This window comes from Petromyzon marinus, chromosome 39, assembly GCF_048934315.1.
Source record: "Petromyzon marinus isolate PM22_M1 ecotype Great Lakes invasive population chromosome 39, UKy_Petmar_22M1.pri1.0, whole genome shotgun sequence".
Classification (NCBI taxonomy): Eukaryota; Metazoa; Chordata; class Hyperoartia; order Petromyzontiformes; family Petromyzontidae; genus Petromyzon; species Petromyzon marinus.
The window spans coordinates 8,078,669-8,096,093 of record NC_133705.1 but is presented as its reverse complement, the minus strand read 5'-3'; the positions used below and the strand labels follow the sequence as shown (position 1 = coordinate 8,096,093).

Below are 17,425 nucleotides of genomic sequence, written 5' to 3'. Positions count from 1 at the left end.
ATAAGAAGAGACCCCACCAACAGCCTGGTTACTAAAACCAACAAAATCATTTCTGATTCAACAGCATTAATTAATCAAACCAAACAGTTCTCGTTGAAACCTTCTGTGGCCAGACCACCAAGATTATATGGCCTTCCAAAGATACATAAAGTAGATACACCCCTTCGTCCCATCGTCTCCACTATCAACTCCCCACCTACAAACTGGCACGTTTTCTGTCTGATATCCTGCGACCTTTTACTGGAAAAACCACCTCTGTGGTACTAAACTCTACTCACTTGGTATCGACAATCAAGGGTATTTCCCTGTCCCCAGACGACCTGCTTGTCAGTTTTGATGTGGTTTCCTTATTCACCAAAGTTCTTGTAACTGACACCATTGCAATCATTGAAGACTTGGTTCATCAAGGACTGCATACTGATGAACCCGCCCTGGTGAGACACTGCTTAACCAACACATACTTCACCTGGAATGGAACTTTCTACAAACAAACTGAGGGCACCCCAATGGGCTCCCCCCTATATCTGGTTGTAGCCAACGTGTTCATGGCAAAAATTGAAACCGACGCCATCCAGACTGCTACTCTACGCCCGACCTTATGGAAGAGGTACGTGGATGACACTTTTGTCATCTGGCCACATGGCCGGCCTGCTCTAGACCAATTCCTCGACCACATCAACTCCATACACCCAGCCATCCGATTTACCATGGAAGTCGAAAAAGATGGCAAGCTACCCTTTTTCGATGTCCTAATTAAAGGAGACCTGATGGTTCAATGAGCCACTCTGTCTACAGGAAAGCTACCCATACGGATGCTTACTTAAAACCGGATTCCCACCACCATCCATCCCAGAAAAACTCCCTCATCAAGACTCTATACCATAGAGCCCAATGCATTTCCGACCAGGAACACATTGCCAGTGAACTCAAGCACGTACACCAAGCTCTCAAGGCTAATGGTTACTCCGACTACACAATCCGCAAAGCCATAACTTCAGTCATGAAGAAGGATGCTCTTGAGGAGCCATTCAAAACCATGACTTTACCCTACATTGCGAGAAACCAAACGACATCTCGAACCGCATCCGTGAACATAAAGCAGACTTGAAACACGGTAGGACGAACTCCTCAGCCGTGGCAGATCACTGTTATAATTCAGTGGGCTCACATGACATTGACTTCTCCAAGGCGGAGGTTCTTTGCAAGCCATCCGGCTACCAACAGAGATTCGTTCATGAGGCCATCCACATATACAAACACAGAGACAATTTCAACCGAGAAGATGGATTCTGGCTTAGTAACCATTGGAAAGATGTTATAAACCATTTCAGTTCTTAATTGATTGTATTTTACGGTGACCTTCAGACCGCAGTCAATTCGCTGGCACTGCCTCTTAATACCTTTCACACGACGGTCAATGGTATGGTTTATAGCATGTTGTATAATAATAAATAGTATAACATTGTAATGTTTAACATAATTCATAAGGCAATATATAGTATCGTAATTGTATAGTGTATATACAGCAGTGTGGTATACAGTAAAGTTGGTAGAATAAGACATATTGTAATATTACAAGTCTAATATTTTATTGTCTAAAGTATAGGGTAGTGTATGGTAACGCATTGTATAATTCAAAGGTGGAATTTGTCTATGGATATGATATTATACCATGTAGTTTAGACTGGAAGGTATAATATTGTATTATGTAGTAGTCCAGTTTATAGATAGTTATAACGCAACACAGGACAGAGCAGCGCACGGTGGCTGTTTTATTTTTTCTTCTTTTTTACCCAGCCCCCCTCCTCAGTTCCGAAGCTTGTCCCTCATATTAACATGCTAATTCATATGTCAATTCCTCCCACACAGCTTCAAAGACGCTGTCCATGCTTGGCAGTGTTCACTCAAGCGCTGTCTTCTGGACAGTCCTGTTTCTTCACCTGAAGAAGGCTACTTGTGTTGTGGCCGAAACGTCGTGAGAATTGTATTTTATTATGTTTTATTTTTATTATTTTATTTACATTCTACGTGACTTTACCGAAAGAACCAAGAAGATGAATCCCTGCAGTCACGAAAGCTTTAAGTCGAAACTTTGTGCGTAGTCAACCATCCGAGTAGACTCACCCCCTACCATAGGCATGTTGAGTTTTCACCCCTCGCTGAGTGTTGTCAAAGGGAAGTCAGCACGAACCAGACAAGTCTGAGCCGGAATTTATTTTGGCAAGTTTAAAACCCTTACAAGCAGAATTAACAGGGGACTGACAAATAAAAAAAAACTCACTTAAACTTTTCTAAACAGTTTTCACGGTACAGTACCTCATTCGAGACCCAAATATCGTATCTCCGGGGGTTAACATTCCTCGAAGACGCCAGTGTAACCATCAACCGCATCAGAGCATCGACAGGCCAAATGTTCGCATCTCCTTCCATAAATGAACCAAAAAAGACAAGCCATAGAAAGAAGTGTCATTGTGGCATTTAAACCCAAAATACGGACCCACGGAGTAAACCACTGTGCTCTGCGCTCCTTCAACGGAGGAGGAATAGCAAAACTACACGAACCCCCTCCTGAAGCCCTGAACCATATTGCTGCCGTATACGCAAGCTGGTACCAGCCCGTCCTACGGAGGGGATGAATCAATGCACAGCGCGGGTGACCCCACATACACATCCTTATTATATTTCGCCCTCCGTCGCGCTGTCGATTTTGCAATGCCGCGCATCACCCGCCAGGTGGCACTACCACACATCTCGAGCACCATTCGCATTGCAGGAAACGATCAATCACTTAATTTCAAAGAGGCCGCGGAGGCCCTTCCGCTTCGAAGGTCGTAAACAAGAGCTGACCATCAATACCATACTCCTACTGCACTTTGGAGGGAAGTGGGCTCTTCTCCCCACACCGTGTAGCAATGCTGTTTTAGTGCACTTTATAAAGTTGCTCCGCCACCCGGATGTACTCGTGTCAGTTAGGGTACACTTTGTAAAATTATGCATTTGCCCACCCGGATGTTATTGCTGCATTGGGGCACGACGCTGTAAGGCTGCTCACCCAGGTGGTGTTGCGGTTTTGGGGTGCACTTTGCTTATGTACTCCGCCACCAGCACAGTATTTTTTATTACCCTATTGGGGCACACTATCTTAAAGTTCCTCCTCTCCCATCCGCACCACCCACACAGCCCACATTTCCTCCGTCCCGTGGCTGACACTGTTGGTGTGCACCTTGTAAACTCTTACTTACCTTTTTATAACGAAAGATAAGTATACCTTTCTTGTTCAAATGAACATTGAGGCTGTGCTCATCTCGCGATTACGGCTCTGAGCCAGTGACGGAAATTCCATATTCCTATGGCGGGGGAGTCTATCCACAGGGCAACCACAAATCGTTACTGGTTTAATTGACCCTCGAGGGATGATGGGCCAAGTGAACCCCAAACCAGGATTTAAACTGCGATGTGCTCGCTCGACTGCTGAGTAAGCCACCAGGCCGGTTATTAGCGACTATTATCACCCAGAAATGTCTGTCCGTCCCGCGCGTGACGTCACTCCACATGGGCCCCCTCCGCGTGACGTCACTTCACATGAGGCCCTCCCTCATTAATATTCATGAGTGGGTGGATTTTGACACTGACGCAGAGGAAGGGCGACATGAATTAAATAATTTATTACGCAAAGTCGCTTCAAATATGACGACGTTTCTTTACAGAAAGTGACGGTAAAAAATAAATATCCCCAGCACAGCGCTACGTCCATGCGTGACGTCACTGCAAAAGAGCCCCCCCCCCTTCATTAACATTCATGCCCACGTGGAAATTTACACTAACGCACAAGAAGGTCGCGCACTCCACATACCGCACCCCTCCCCTCATTAATAATCATGAGCGGTTGACGTCACTCTCAATGCCGCACCTGTCCACAATAACCATGAGGGGGTGACGTCATTCCACATGCCGCACCCCTCCCCAATAACCATTAGCGTGTGACGTCACTAAACATGGGGAAACCCCCCTTATTAATTATCATGAGCTGAACATTTATTCTATTGAATATGAATGACACATTCCTGCATTCCTCCAGACGTGGCAAGATCGGAAATCGCTGCAATCCTCAAAAACGCTAAGACACCTATTAGCAACATCAGCAAGGATGAGCGCTTTGAGCTTTCTCAACTAAAAAAGAGAGATGACAGAATCATCCTCTCACCCGAAAAGGACAATACCACTGTCATCATGGACAAAACCACATACAATATCAAAATTCAGGACCTACTTAACGATGGCAGCTATACCAAAATCAATAGAGATCCTACCAACAGCCTGGTTACGAAAACCAACATCACTGATTCGGCATCTTTAATCGAACCAACCCAGCGGCTCTCTCTAAAACCCTCTGCTGCTAGACCTTCCAGATTTTATGGCTTACCAAAAATCCATAAAGAAGGTACACCACTCCGTCCTATCGTCTCCACCCACCTACAAACTGGCCCGATTTCTAAGACCTTACATCTATTCACTGGCAAGACCACCTCAGCGGTACTTAACTCAGCTCACTTGGTATCTCTAATTAAGGGCATCTCACTAGCTTCAGGTGACTTGGTTGTCAGGTTCGATGTGGTATCTTTGTTTACCAAAGTTTCTGTGCCTGACACCATTGCAATCATTGAAGATTTGGTCCAACAAAGACTGGTGTACCTGCCCTGGTTAGTCACTGCCTCACCAACACTTACTTCACCTGGAATGGAACATCCTACAAACAGTTGAAGGTACCCCAATGGGTTCTCCCTTATCAATTCTTCAACCACATCAATTCCATACACCCAGCCATCAAATTCAATACGGGCAAAAACATGTTTTTCAAACTAAATTTCCCTGTACAAAGAATGCGGAGTATAAACCGTACGGGTCGGCACGATTATGGATTTACGTCTCATCGGATGCCTCAATCACAAATAAATACTCCCGATTATGAAACTCCCCGCACTGGCGAGCTGTATTTGGGGTACACTATGCAATACTTCTCTCCTCCAATCCACCCAACCACCACCACCGAGATTTAGTTCCGGGTTTTGGGGTACACTCTGCAAAAGCGCCGCCGCCGAGATTTAGTTCCGGGTTTTGGGGTACACTCTGCAAAAGCGCCGCCACCGAGATTTAGTTCCGGGTTTTGGGGTACACTCTGCAAAAGCGCCGCCGCCACCGCCACTGCCCCGCCCCCCACCAACCACCTCCTTCCGGTCGCGTGGCGGCGCTGTTGCTGTTTCGTGACGCGCTTGTTGGCAGTCGCAACTTTCACGTTGCAGCGCTCGCAAGCCGGAGGCGATTGCGGAGGGAAAGAAAAAAAATTCAAGCCCGGCGGCGGAATCGGCAGCAGACGAACGAGCCCGGCCCGGCCCGGCCTGGCCCGGCAGCAAGCAGCACGCCATGGCGAGACGGGCACCGCTGCCCGCACCGGGCCGCGAGGGCCTCGCGAGCGCCAAATGCTTCGCGCTGGGCCTCTGCGTGGTGGCCCTTCCCCTGGCCTTCGAGGCGGCCTGGTCGGGCGTCGGAGGCCGCGTCGCTTCGGTCGTCTACCTGGCGCTGGTGAACGCGGGGCTGCTGGTCGCCTACCGCGGCCGACACGACCTCTACCAAGTGCGGAAAGACGGCCCGAGACTCCTTTCTTTCCTGCCGCCGCCGCCACCGCTGGTGGTGGTTGTTGTGGTGGTGGCGGGGCTGAAGCTACTGCCCGTGGGCTGATCGCGGCCCTCTGCTTAGCTTCGCTTCGGGCGTTCTGGGGGGGGGGGGGGGGTTTCGCGGCGGCGGCGGCCACTTGCAGGGTTACCCGCTTCGTAGCGGCGGCCGTCAAAGTCGATGTTTTAAATCCCCAGTCGGAGCGGCACTCATCCGGTGCTATCCATCACGCACGCATTTGGAGCTGGCAACACTTGTAATGTTAACCTGATAAGTTGTGCCGCTGCAAGGCGCGCGGTTGTGTGGGGGGAGGTCTCTGTGCAGCGCATTAATTGACTGTGCGTGCCGATGTGTTGATGATGATGATGGGGAGTGGTGGTGCTGTGGTTCGCGCGCCACAAAACCCGGCGACCCGAGTTCGATTTGCCGCTCGCTTACGGCCAACATCGGTGACAATTATCTTGTACCGGTACCTAGGCCTCCCCCTAGGTCCACTCAGTCTCAAATGGGTACGTGGTGCGGTGTGTAAAAACATCGCCACTGGGGAGACAAAGGCGGCCGGGTTTTTGCACAGTTCCGCCCTTAATAGGTGTCTCGCTAACAGCACTTGCCCCAACAGTCTGTCAAGGCTACACGGGGGATCTTTGTCCTTGTGATGATGGCCCGCCAGCCAGAAGTGTTCATCATAATTAGCGAGTCTTAAGTTGACCCGGACTGACCCCCCGGATGGGCGTGAGGCCGTGGGTGGAACAGGAGGACAGCCGCCAAAGAGGCCGAGTTCGGGCTTGGGAAGAGGCAGTGCATTGAGATAATTTGGATGATTTTGCCGCAGCAAATGTCCACGCGATGATAAGCCACTTTCTTGAGCTCTCGTTTGTGGCCAGGTCGCTTTGGAAAAAAAAATTGCTTTCTAACTCAGTGGGTCTTAGCAGGTAAAATATTTTGTTTTTATCACTCAGCCCTCATCTCACTCTTTTGCCCTTTGCTAAGGTTCTGACAAATAAGATCATACATCGGTGGACTTTATCTGGTAATATAAAATAATTGTATTTGTTTATTTTTAAGTGATTTGTTGACTTTCTTGTACTTTGCACTCCGATCGTGTTTTTGTACTGTTTGAGCGTTCTTCTCCGTCCTTACTGGACATCTATGAAAAAAATAGCTTTATAACTCATCGAATTCCTCCAGTATAAATAAATACTCTGGTGATTCTGAAATAATTGTATCTTTGTACAGTATGTATGTTGAACTTCTTTCACACCGTAACGTAGCCAACCGTACCAAACGGGGGGTGCGGGCCGATACGTGGGCACGGCAGGATTGGGCGGGCGGTCACTGTGAAAGAGAGACAGGGAGCGACAGGAGACGAGAGGGCTTGGCGTAGACACACACACACGGGACAAGGGGAAACAGGCACGGAAGAAATACCCAATTGGTGTTGAACTTGTGTGTGTGCTGTGTGTGTGCTGTGTGTGCCTCGCAGGTGGCTGTCAGAGCATGCTTCCTGGGCTTCGCGTTTGGCTGCGGTTTGATTCTCAGTTTGAGCAACACATCTTGGAAGCATTTTGGCTGGTATTGACAACGCGTTGCCTGCAAAATAAAACACGGACACATCACGTTCCTCTTCGACGCCACAAGTCCCATTTTTGCGTGGAGTCGGTCGCTCGGATTATCGCCCTCCGTGGAACTTATTTTCTGCTCCTCTTCTCAAAGTGGCATCCATTATCCTCGTATTTTGTTCCACTGCACCCTCCCATCCCACCCTTGGTCTCTCCTTACTCCTGCCCTGCACCAGAGAGGCTTCTCCATCGAGGCCCTTCTAATTTCATCTTGTTCGCAACACATGCCCACAACCATCTAAATCGAACAAATGTAACAAATATTTTTACTACAACACATTTGTAAACAGATGCAATCGATGCTGCCCATCTAGTAAATGCCCCCACGTTATCCCTTGAGGGTGCAGGATGAGGCAGGCTTAATACAGTGAGACTTCGCTGATCCATGCTGATACAGAGGGGTTTATGGGCTAATCCCATTCATCATCTGCCACGGTTTAGCCACTGCTGGATGAAGGCCTCCCTAAGCCGTCGCCATCTTTCACGGCCCTGCGAAGCAACAATCTTTCCGGCGTCTGCACGCGGGCACATTTCACTGCGCCATCTCTGCAGCGAACGTCATCTTGGGTGCGTTTTCTTTTTTGGCTGCCATTCGTTTTGACCACCGTCCATCGTCCCTCCTTGTAACGTCTCCTGCTCATGCCCACGTTGCTCTACCTTTATAAATAGTTGGAGCGTGGTGTTTATACTTTTTATACACTCACTCATCCATGTTTGTTAACTGTTAAACCCAGTGCGTCCCCAGTTATGTGCAAGTAGGTATATGCGTGTTCTGTTCCCTGTATAAGCAGTTATCAATCGATCAGTGTTTATTTTATGTGCCAATATCACCCTCGATAAAGTAGACATCGGTGCACATTACAGGTGCGTGTCGTGTTCCGGTCCGTCACCTCGTGCGCGCGACCCTGTATCCCCGCGTGCCCAGGTACGTGTGTTCGTTGAGCTTCTTCCACTACTCGGAGTACCTGGTGACAGCGCTCATCAACCCGCGGAGCCTCAACCTCGACTCGTTCCTGCTCAACCATAGCCTGGAGTACAAGCTGGCCGCCGTCGCCTCTTGGGTGGAGTTCACCCTGGAGATGCTCCTCTTCCCCGGTGCGTGTCCACCACGCGACCACCACGCGCCCAAGGGTGCCTACAGGAGGTCGTGGGTTCATTCCCGACCCTGGCGCCTGCTGTATATTTTTGGAGTTTGCGGTGTCCACATCTAGTAATTTTGCCTATAACGTTCTTCAATAGCAAGTCATCAATTTCTCACACAATTCTGGGTGTTCTCCCGCTGGCTGGCGGGTTTGCGTTGGGGCCGGCGCTCACCAGGCCTGAAAGACGTGCGGTGGCTGAGCGTGGCGGGGCTGGCCATGGTCGTGGGAGGCGAGGCGCTGCGCAAGGCCGCCATGCTGACGGCCGGCTCCAACTTCAGCCACATCGTGCAGAGCGAGCGCTCCGAGAGCCACCAGCTGGTCACGCGCGGCGTCTACGCCTTCTCGCGACACCCCTCCTACGTGGGCTGGTTCTACTGGAGCATCGGCACGCAGGTGCGTCCGCGTGCGTCCCGTCGGCGTGGTGGGGAAGGGGTAAGCGACAAGCGTTTGGCGCTCACCGCTACCTCTCCCCCAGCGTGTTCCTGGCTCCCCCAAACGCAGACGTCGTGAAAATCTCCTTGAAACAAGGGCGCGGTGCAACCCGACAACACGTCGTAGCGGCATGCCGCCCCTTGTTTGCTTTGGCGAATTTTCACGAGACGCTGCTGCCGCCCCCGCCGCTACTGCCACTGCTCTCGCTCTGCCCCCCCCCCATCAGATCGTCCTGTGCAACCCGCTGTGCGTGGTCGGCTACACCGTCGCTTCGTGGCGGTTCTTCCGGGAGCGGATCGAGGACGAGGAACTCACGCTGCTCAACTTCTTCGGGGAGCAGTACATGGACTACAAGACGAACGTGCCCACTCGGCTTCCCTTCATCGACGGCTTTCGAGTAGAACTCTAGCTCCCGTTTTTGTTTCCTCTCGCCTCGCCCCCCCCCCCCACCACCACCACCCGTTGAATCGCACAATTTTGCTCCGGCCTTTTTCCGACCGTCCTCCTCTCCCTCCTCCTGCTCATCCTCGTCCTCCCACTTGCACAAAGGAACAAACGTGCGTCTGCGAAGCAGGAAATTGCGAGCAAAGGACAACCATCTAAGCGATCGACGATTGGCAAAGGAAAAAAAAGACAAGACGGAATTAGCACGCGGCGTGCGATCGCACATTTTAGGTTACGGTTTTAGAAAGAGGACTGGTGAAAATGGGCCTGTAGCGCTGGCTACGCGTGGTGGCTTGCAACAGGTATCCTTGGAGCTTTTATTGCTTATAGGGTGTCCATAGGGTTTAATTATTTATTATTCCTCCTCATCGTCGTCTCTCCGTTCCACCAGCTCATCGGTGATGGTGGGAGGCGAACGCGTTTCCGGCGTGATTCTCTCTAGGGCCAGCATCGCTGCATACGTCCAATCTCGATTCTTTTTTCTTCTCGATTTGCTTTTACCCCAGCATCTATCCACCTGATTTTACTGTCTTCACCTCCGCCACTCCCCCTTTTTCCACCTTTGTGTCGCATCACCAAGTGATAGGGGACCCTGTCCGGGTTCGCCCCGTGTAACGTGACCGAACCACTGTTGTCTTCTCGCCTTGACTATCGTCCTACGAGGTCATTTTTCACTCCACTGTTTTCTCACATCGCGAGTTTTCTCGGCCTCTCTCGTTAAGACAGCTGCGACCGAGGTTGATTGTTTGGAGGTTATGAGAGAGGTGTGTTTGGCGAAAAAAAAACCTCCAAATATCTTGAGCGATCTCTCAGTGGCACTAAACAGAAGCGTTCAAAACAATCACAGCCGAGATGCTGAACACCTGGGATGCTCCAACACCGCGGCGGACACGCGGAGGTTCAGAGGGATGAGACTCGCATGGTAGAATCTTCACAAGACCAAGTGTGTGCGTCCGTTTATGTTTTCGTCAAAACGAGCTCACATTGCTCTCATATGTTTACAGTTCTTTGTTAGTCCACTGCTGGATAAAGTCGTCTGTACACCGTGTCGGTTTCAGGGGATTTTTTAAGCGTATTTCACCACACTGGTCCATGTGGTTTGGTAAAGTGAGAGGGTGCCCCAGGACCGGGCCAGGAATGTGATGGACCGCAGTGGAGGGGCTGAATAGTATTCGATGATGATGTTACCCACAACGCCATGCCTGCACTTATCTTATTATGCTTTAATCATGGATGATATTTTTACAGACGCCCTGTATAGCAACTGCTGTGTAACTTTACAGTTACAACATCTGAAGTGCACAGGGCACTTTGTAACGAGTCACAGTTGAGGGCAGCCGCGCTTAAGCATACTTCACGAAGCGCAGCACGACAGGCGACGTATTTAGCCAAGCTCCTGAAGAAGTGCCCAACGCGTGGAGCGAAACGTCGGACGTTGTGCCGGACAATTAGCACGGTTGGCTACGCACCTCCGGTGAGCACGGTTGGCTATGTACGGTGCGAAAGAAGTTCAACGTACATGCAGCAACACGTGGTACAACCCGAGAACGCATAGGAGAGCTGTACGGCGGCTAAACCTGAATCGGAACATTTATGCTGGAGAAATCCGATAAGCTATGAAGCTCTTTTTTTTCACAGGATGTCCAAACCGCGAGAACCTTCTCAGCGGCTGACTTGACAATTTTGCATCGCCCAGAAATCTGTTGCCGCTCTTGGTGAAGTTTTATACGGGAGGTTTTTTTTGTTGTTGTTGCGCTGACGGCCCAGTGCGGAGGGGAGGGCACTTGCCAATAACATCAGGTACAGCAGCAGGATTTGTTCAGCGAGCCCGACTCTGCTGATGAGCCCCAGAAGGGCGAAACCGGTCCCAGAATTTGCGTGCGTGAACAAATTGTTGCTGCCACTTGACGTAAGTCTGTAAATGTTTGAAATACAGAACAGGAAGCGATGTTTCATTTCGACGGAGCAGTCCTTGTGTTCGTGGAAGCGCCGCGCAATTGCTGCATCTGGGATTGGCTTAATAATTTAAAATTATTTTTTAATGCATCGTTTGACTGTTATATACAAATAATGGAGCAAATTCATAAAGGTGTATATGTTATACGGGTTACTTGGCAACGGTGTTTTTCAATTTCAGTCTGCGTGTGCCCGCCCCTTGCCTGCCCACAGTCTGCCTCTTTGTGATAACCAGCTTTTTCAATTCGTATGAAAATTAAGGCACTGCACGCACCTGATGATTGGAAATCGGGGGGGGGGGGGGGGGGGGTGGGGAGCTGTCGCGTGGTGGGTCGTGAGAACTGGAGTTGAGAAGCGGTGCACTGGGAGTGTTTTCATTGGCAGCCCACTCGCCTGCGACCAAATCGTCAGAAATGTGCTCGTTCTCAGAAGCTAGCTGGGATTTTAGCCTGGGTAATAATAATAACAGTTTTGTCAACTTGGAATGCACCTCCGCACAGTATTCGCTCTCGAAGTGCGCAAAGATGAATGACTCTTAAAGGCGCACAAGGAATTCCAGATGAGCAGGGAAAAGTAGCCGGAACTGATCATGTGTTAATTCCCCCCCCCGCCCCTCTCAATGGTCTGCAGTCCTCTATATATATGAAGGTGTTATCGGTCCAATTAACGAGTGTTTGCATGTGGGATGAAACTGGAGCACTCGGAGTAAACCCACACACGCGAGGGGACAACACTCTATCCCCATGCAGATGGAACAGGTGGGAGCGCACGTTTGCAAGCCAGAATACGGAACCTCCTCGACGCCCACGGTGAAAGGGGGGGGACTTTCACAACTTTTGTGTGAGCCACCGACCCTCGCTCCCCGTAGTGCCGGATTACAGGCGTTTTAATCTAATTATGTAGAGTGTCTTCACTCGAGGGGCTTGGCATAGCTTGCTAAAGGGTGACAGAATGTGGAACGATGCAGTTGACGGCGGGATGTGCTCCCAAGGATTCGAGGAACGAGGGGCGGCGATAGAGCGGTGCTTGGGGATCACGAAAGGGTATGTAGAGGAGGGACGGAAAGGAGGGGGGAGGGGAAGAGAATGGGCAGTGGAGAAGAGGCGAGGCTTTAAGGTTACCGAGGAGGGACTGTTTCGTGTAAGAATGAACGCTCAACGCAAATTGGAAGCGTGGATGGGGGACGTTAAAATTTGTTTCAGGGCACCGTGCGTGCCGTCTCACCGTGCTGCGCGATCGCGTGCGGCGGCGGCTCGGCGGCTGGGCCATTCTCCACGAAAAGGAAATTTTAAAAAAACAACTCTCCGATTAATTGTCCTCCCACGGTTAATCGGGAGAAGACGTCGCATCGGTGCGTCGAGGCCTCCATTCCACGCGGTACCTTCTCGTTTTAGCCGAGAAACGGTACGGCACGGGTCACCAAATGGCAGTGACGGATCTCACAGGCTAAGCAGGGGTGGGTGGGTGGGTTTTCGACCTGGCTGGCAATTCGGGACGGAGTGAGTCACGGGGACTTTGCCAAGTGTCGGTGGAAGAACCTCCTGAGCTGCGTGGCGGGAAAGGGGGAAGAAGTTGGCTAAAGTTTCGAGCATCGCTCGCTCGCTCGCTCGTTGGCATGACGTGGGTTTCTTCCGGCTTCTCCGATTTCCTTGCACGACCACCGTTATAATTCACGCGTCTCGTCCACTTGACTAATCCGCCGAACGCAACAACCCCAAAAAAATGCGCGCGCGGTCGGTTGGCTGTGTACGGCGCGAAAGAAGTTCAACGCACGTCATCATTCTACTTCTCCCCCCCCCCCCCGGGACAATGAGCTGCTGCGGGTTTATCAGGTGATAGTTGGCCCCAGAAAAAAACACCGCTCTCGTTTACGTAAATGTGAGAACGGCACGCGCGCGAGCGCGCGAGCGAGCGAGCGAAAATCGTAAACGTGCAAACAAAAATCTCTAAACAGTATTAAAGTGTGACGTTGATGCCGTCTTCATCACCGCCGCCACAGTCGTGCCTCGCTTGCAACATCAACGGCGCCGCGAGCTTTCGAGACGCTCGCTCTCTCTCTATGCAACTCTTTTCTCCCCTGGAGCAGAGGCGTCACAACACGGCATGGCGCGGCATCAACGTCGCCGGACGGGCCAAGGCCACCTCGTCGCGAGAGGGGGGGCAGCGGGCGGCTGCTCGGGGCGAAAGGGAAGTTTGCGGGTCTCGCCTCTGCGGCTTGAGGTCACCAAAGCGGACGCGGCGCTGCCTCCATCCTGTTACGCGTGGCGCAACGGGCGATTTCTGGAGCAGCGGCGTTTTTCCCCCCCAACGCCCAAGTCATTGTGACACACACACACCCCACCTCCTCCACGGCAGACCCATTGTTGATTACCCAAGCGGGGGCAGATCGAAGAGGGCCTTGTAATCCCACCACCACCACCTCCACTTTGACACGCGAGTTGGCTCCGTCAATAAGTACGTCCATCATACGTTCATGTGTTTTTTTGTGTTTTTTGTTTTACAAATGTTGGGCCCTATTTAAAATTAAAAAAAAACTTTGAATTGTGTGACTGCTTTCCCCCCCCCCCCGCCTTGGGAAGTTTCTCGGCCCGCCTCTGTCACCAATCTTTCTGTGCAAATGAAGGCACAGCAAACGCCACATCTGGTGGGTGGTAATTGTCGCCCATGGGGGTGCAGTGGGGGAGGGTTGATGTCAGGAGTTATTATTATTTTACCGACACACCGACCCGAAGTCACCAAATCTCGTCATATCTTGCAAGCTGGGCTGTGTCGAGCCTGGTTATTACTTTGATGGGTGCTCACGACCCAGGCCTTGCCAGGTGTGGCCAGCAGATGGACGTGCTAAGTGTCCCTCTCCCCGTGTCAATCCATGGTGGGTGTTCTCCGGGTTCTCCGGCTTAGTTACACACGAAGCCGACGGGCCCATTCATGGCGGTGGTGGTTGGTCAAACATTTTAATGTGATGATCGGTTAGAGTCTTTTCCTGCTGAAATGGCTGACAGTATTTATACAGTAAGTGGCAATTTCGACAGCCTACACACAGGTTAACCGTGGTGGCTGGAATGGTTCTGCTTCGTTGGGGCTTAAAAAAGTCAGCAATCAGCTTTAAGCGTTAGAGGCGCTCGCACCGTTTGACGGCCGTGTAACCAAATACAGCTCCCCTGTTGTCTGCTGAAAGCACAACGCCGGCGTGGTGTTCGCGTATTTTCAAATGGGGGACTCAATTCGTCCCCGTTGGCCGAGGCGTCGATTGGTATTTCTATTCGGAGACGGTTTTTTTTTCACGTTCTACTCCCTCTCTGCGTTTGCCGTGCCCCTTAACGTCGCAGCCGCTGGACGCTTTGCCGGCCACGTACGCGGCTGTTTTGTTTTTGCTTCAAGCTGTGGTGCCCGAGTTTTTGTTGTTGTTGCTGCTGTGAAATCGAGAGCCGAAAGATGAAAACAAAGCGGGGAGAGCCGTCAGCAGGGCAGGGGTATTGCCGGCGAGATATTTCGGTTGCTTCGTGGCAATGCTCACTGCCGGATTATCGTAGCAGCACAAATAGCTACACGTGCAGTAGCTGCTTATGCAATAGCTACGGGCCCCGCACTTTCAAGGGCCCCGCGCTAAACGCTTTCAAGCTATCAATTCCGGTTCAGTGATTCTGCACTTGCTCTATTACTATAGTACTATACCGCCTTCAACTTTTATGAACAACTGAGTGTTTAAGGTGAGCGATTTGTCGTATTCTCTGTATAGCAAATGAAACAATTCAATTTATTATGCAAGTAAAAATGTGTTTTAATATTTGTGTTGTTTGTTATTTAGGACCCTTCTATAGCATATGCTGCAGGCGCCGCACTAGCTTAATCCGGCACTGGCAATGCCCACCGGCTTGCACAAACGAGCTGTTGTCGGTGACTTTGGTCTGGGTGACTACCTGCTGCTGTTGCCCGGTTTGCCGGCTGTGTTGCCAGCTGTGTTGCCAGCTGTGTTACCTGCGGCGTTACCAGTGGCCTTGCCAAGCTGCGTTTGCCAGTCGCTTTGGTAGTTGTGTCGCCAGTATCGTTCAAGCTCGCTCAGTTTCATCGTAAGCAGAGAGGACGGTCGAAGTGATGATGATGATGCAAACAAACTTATGCTGGATAAAGCATGGAGAATAATGTATTTACATTGTACAACTCTCGTGTCTTCGCTTGTGCACGTGACACCAACGCAGTGCTGTTGGTTTTCGTTTCTCTTTGATTTCCAGCTTCGGTTTCATTTGAGGAACTTCGCTCGTTGATTCCTCCACCCATGTTATGCATGGTTGTTGAACTTATTTCGCACCGTACGTAGCCAACCCTACTACTCATCGGAGGTGCGGGGAAAGGACAAGAAACTAACACAACAACAAGCAGTTCCAAATAAATGAATTTTCAATCTAGTGCATAGCTACAGCGGCTTCCTAGAATTCGCAAGGAAGAGTGTTCCAGACGGTCGCAGAAGCGCGCCTGGGGAGAACACGCAAACTCCAAATACTGCCTCCAGCAGGCGTCAGGGTCGGGATCGAACCCACGACCTCCTGTATACCAGGCGAGGTAGTCAACATCTCCGAGCCACCGTGATGATGATGAGAGAGAGAGAGACACGCAAACTCCAAATACTGCCTCCAGCAGGCGTCAGGGTCGGGATCGAACCCACGACCTCCTGTATACCAGGCGAGGTAGTCAACATCTCCGAGCCACCGTGATGATGATGAGAGAGACACGCAAACTCCAAATACTGCCTCCAGCAGGCGTCAGGGTCGGGATCGAACCCACGACCTCCTGTATACCAGGCGAGGTAGTTAACATCTCCGAGCCACCGTGATGATGATGAGAGAGAGAGACACGCAAACTCCAAATACTGCCTCCAGCAGGCGTCAGGGTCGGGATCGAACCCACGACCTCCTGTATACCAGGCGAGGTAGTCAACATCTCCGAGCCACCGTGATGATGATGAGAGAGAGAGAGAGACACGCAAACTCCAAATACTGCCTCCAGCAGGCGTCAGGGTCAGGATCGAACCCACGATCCTCCTGTATACCAGGCGAGGTAGTCAACATCTAGCCACCGCGGTGCCCAACCTTGCTCAATTCAAGACGCATTCATAACTTATGTATGACACATTCCATAGTGGCAGGCCACTTGGCATTTTTAGCCATTTGGGTCTGTGCTCAGCAAACCATGATTTGGCCAAGTGGCTAAAGGGGAAAAGAGTCTGGAACCAGTAAGGCTGAGAACCTGGGTTTGAATCCACGCTTCGTCCACCCGTGATCTAGCTGGTCACGGCGGTGGTGAGATGTTATCTCCCTCGCCTGATATGCAGGAGGGCGTGGGTTCGATCCCCACCTTGACGCCTGCTGTATATTTGGAGTTTGCGTGTCTCTCATCATCACAGTAGCTAGGAGATGTTAACTACCTCATCTGGTATACAGGAAGTCGTGGGTTCAATCCCGACCCTGACGCCTGCTGTATATTTGGAGTTTGCGTGTCTCTCTCATCATCATCACAGTAGCTAGGAGATGTTAACTACCACGCCTGGCATACAGGAGGTCGTGGGTTCGATCCCCACCCTGACGCCTGCTGCTGCTGTATATTTTGAGTCTGCGTGTCTCTCTCCCCGTGGTCGCGTGGATTTTTCTCCAGGACCTCCGGTGTTTCCCTCCGCATTTTTGAATCAACATCACGCGTTTAGAGGATTTGGCTGCCGCTATAGATGTCCACGTGATAAGCCACTTCGTTGAGCGATCATGTATGGCCGTTACGCTTCTGAAAAAGACCTAAATAGTTCAGTGGGGCCTTACCTGGTAAAATAAAAAATAAAATTAACTTTTTTAGTTTCTCCAGCATAGCATCAGCCTGATGACGAACAAGGATGATAAGTGTGATTCATTGGCATGATGGAAAGGGCCCAATTTGGAACAAGTGAAATATGGTTAAATCAATGTCACTGTAGCGAAAGAGCTGTACTTGTGAGCGATTTTAGACGTATTGATAGTAGCGTTAATAATGAAGCAATGAATGTGATTAAGCCGTGATGAATAATGCAACATCGTCCTCACTCAACTAGCAGTCACCCTCCAGCAACAACAACAACCCAAACAAAACAGGAGGGCGGAGGAGCCGCGATCGCAATGAGCACAACACCTCACAACAACC

The 17,425-nt window shown here is 50.7% G+C and overlaps 1 protein-coding gene across 1 annotated transcript; it reads left to right on the top strand.

Annotated features, from left to right (window-relative positions):
* Nucleotides 1–5,229: 5,229 nt before the first annotated feature.
* ICMT (isoprenylcysteine carboxyl methyltransferase) lies at nt 5,230–11,415 on the top strand. The gene is made up of 5 exons (XM_032968338.2): nt 5,230–5,631; nt 7,154–7,242; nt 8,215–8,384; nt 8,607–8,824; nt 9,090–11,415. The coding sequence occupies exons 1-5, from the start codon at nt 5,422–5,424 to the stop codon at nt 9,270–9,272; spliced, it is 870 nt and encodes a 289-aa protein (XP_032824229.1). The 5' UTR covers nt 5,230–5,421; the 3' UTR covers nt 9,273–11,415.
* Nucleotides 11,416–17,425: the final 6,010 nt, after the last annotated feature.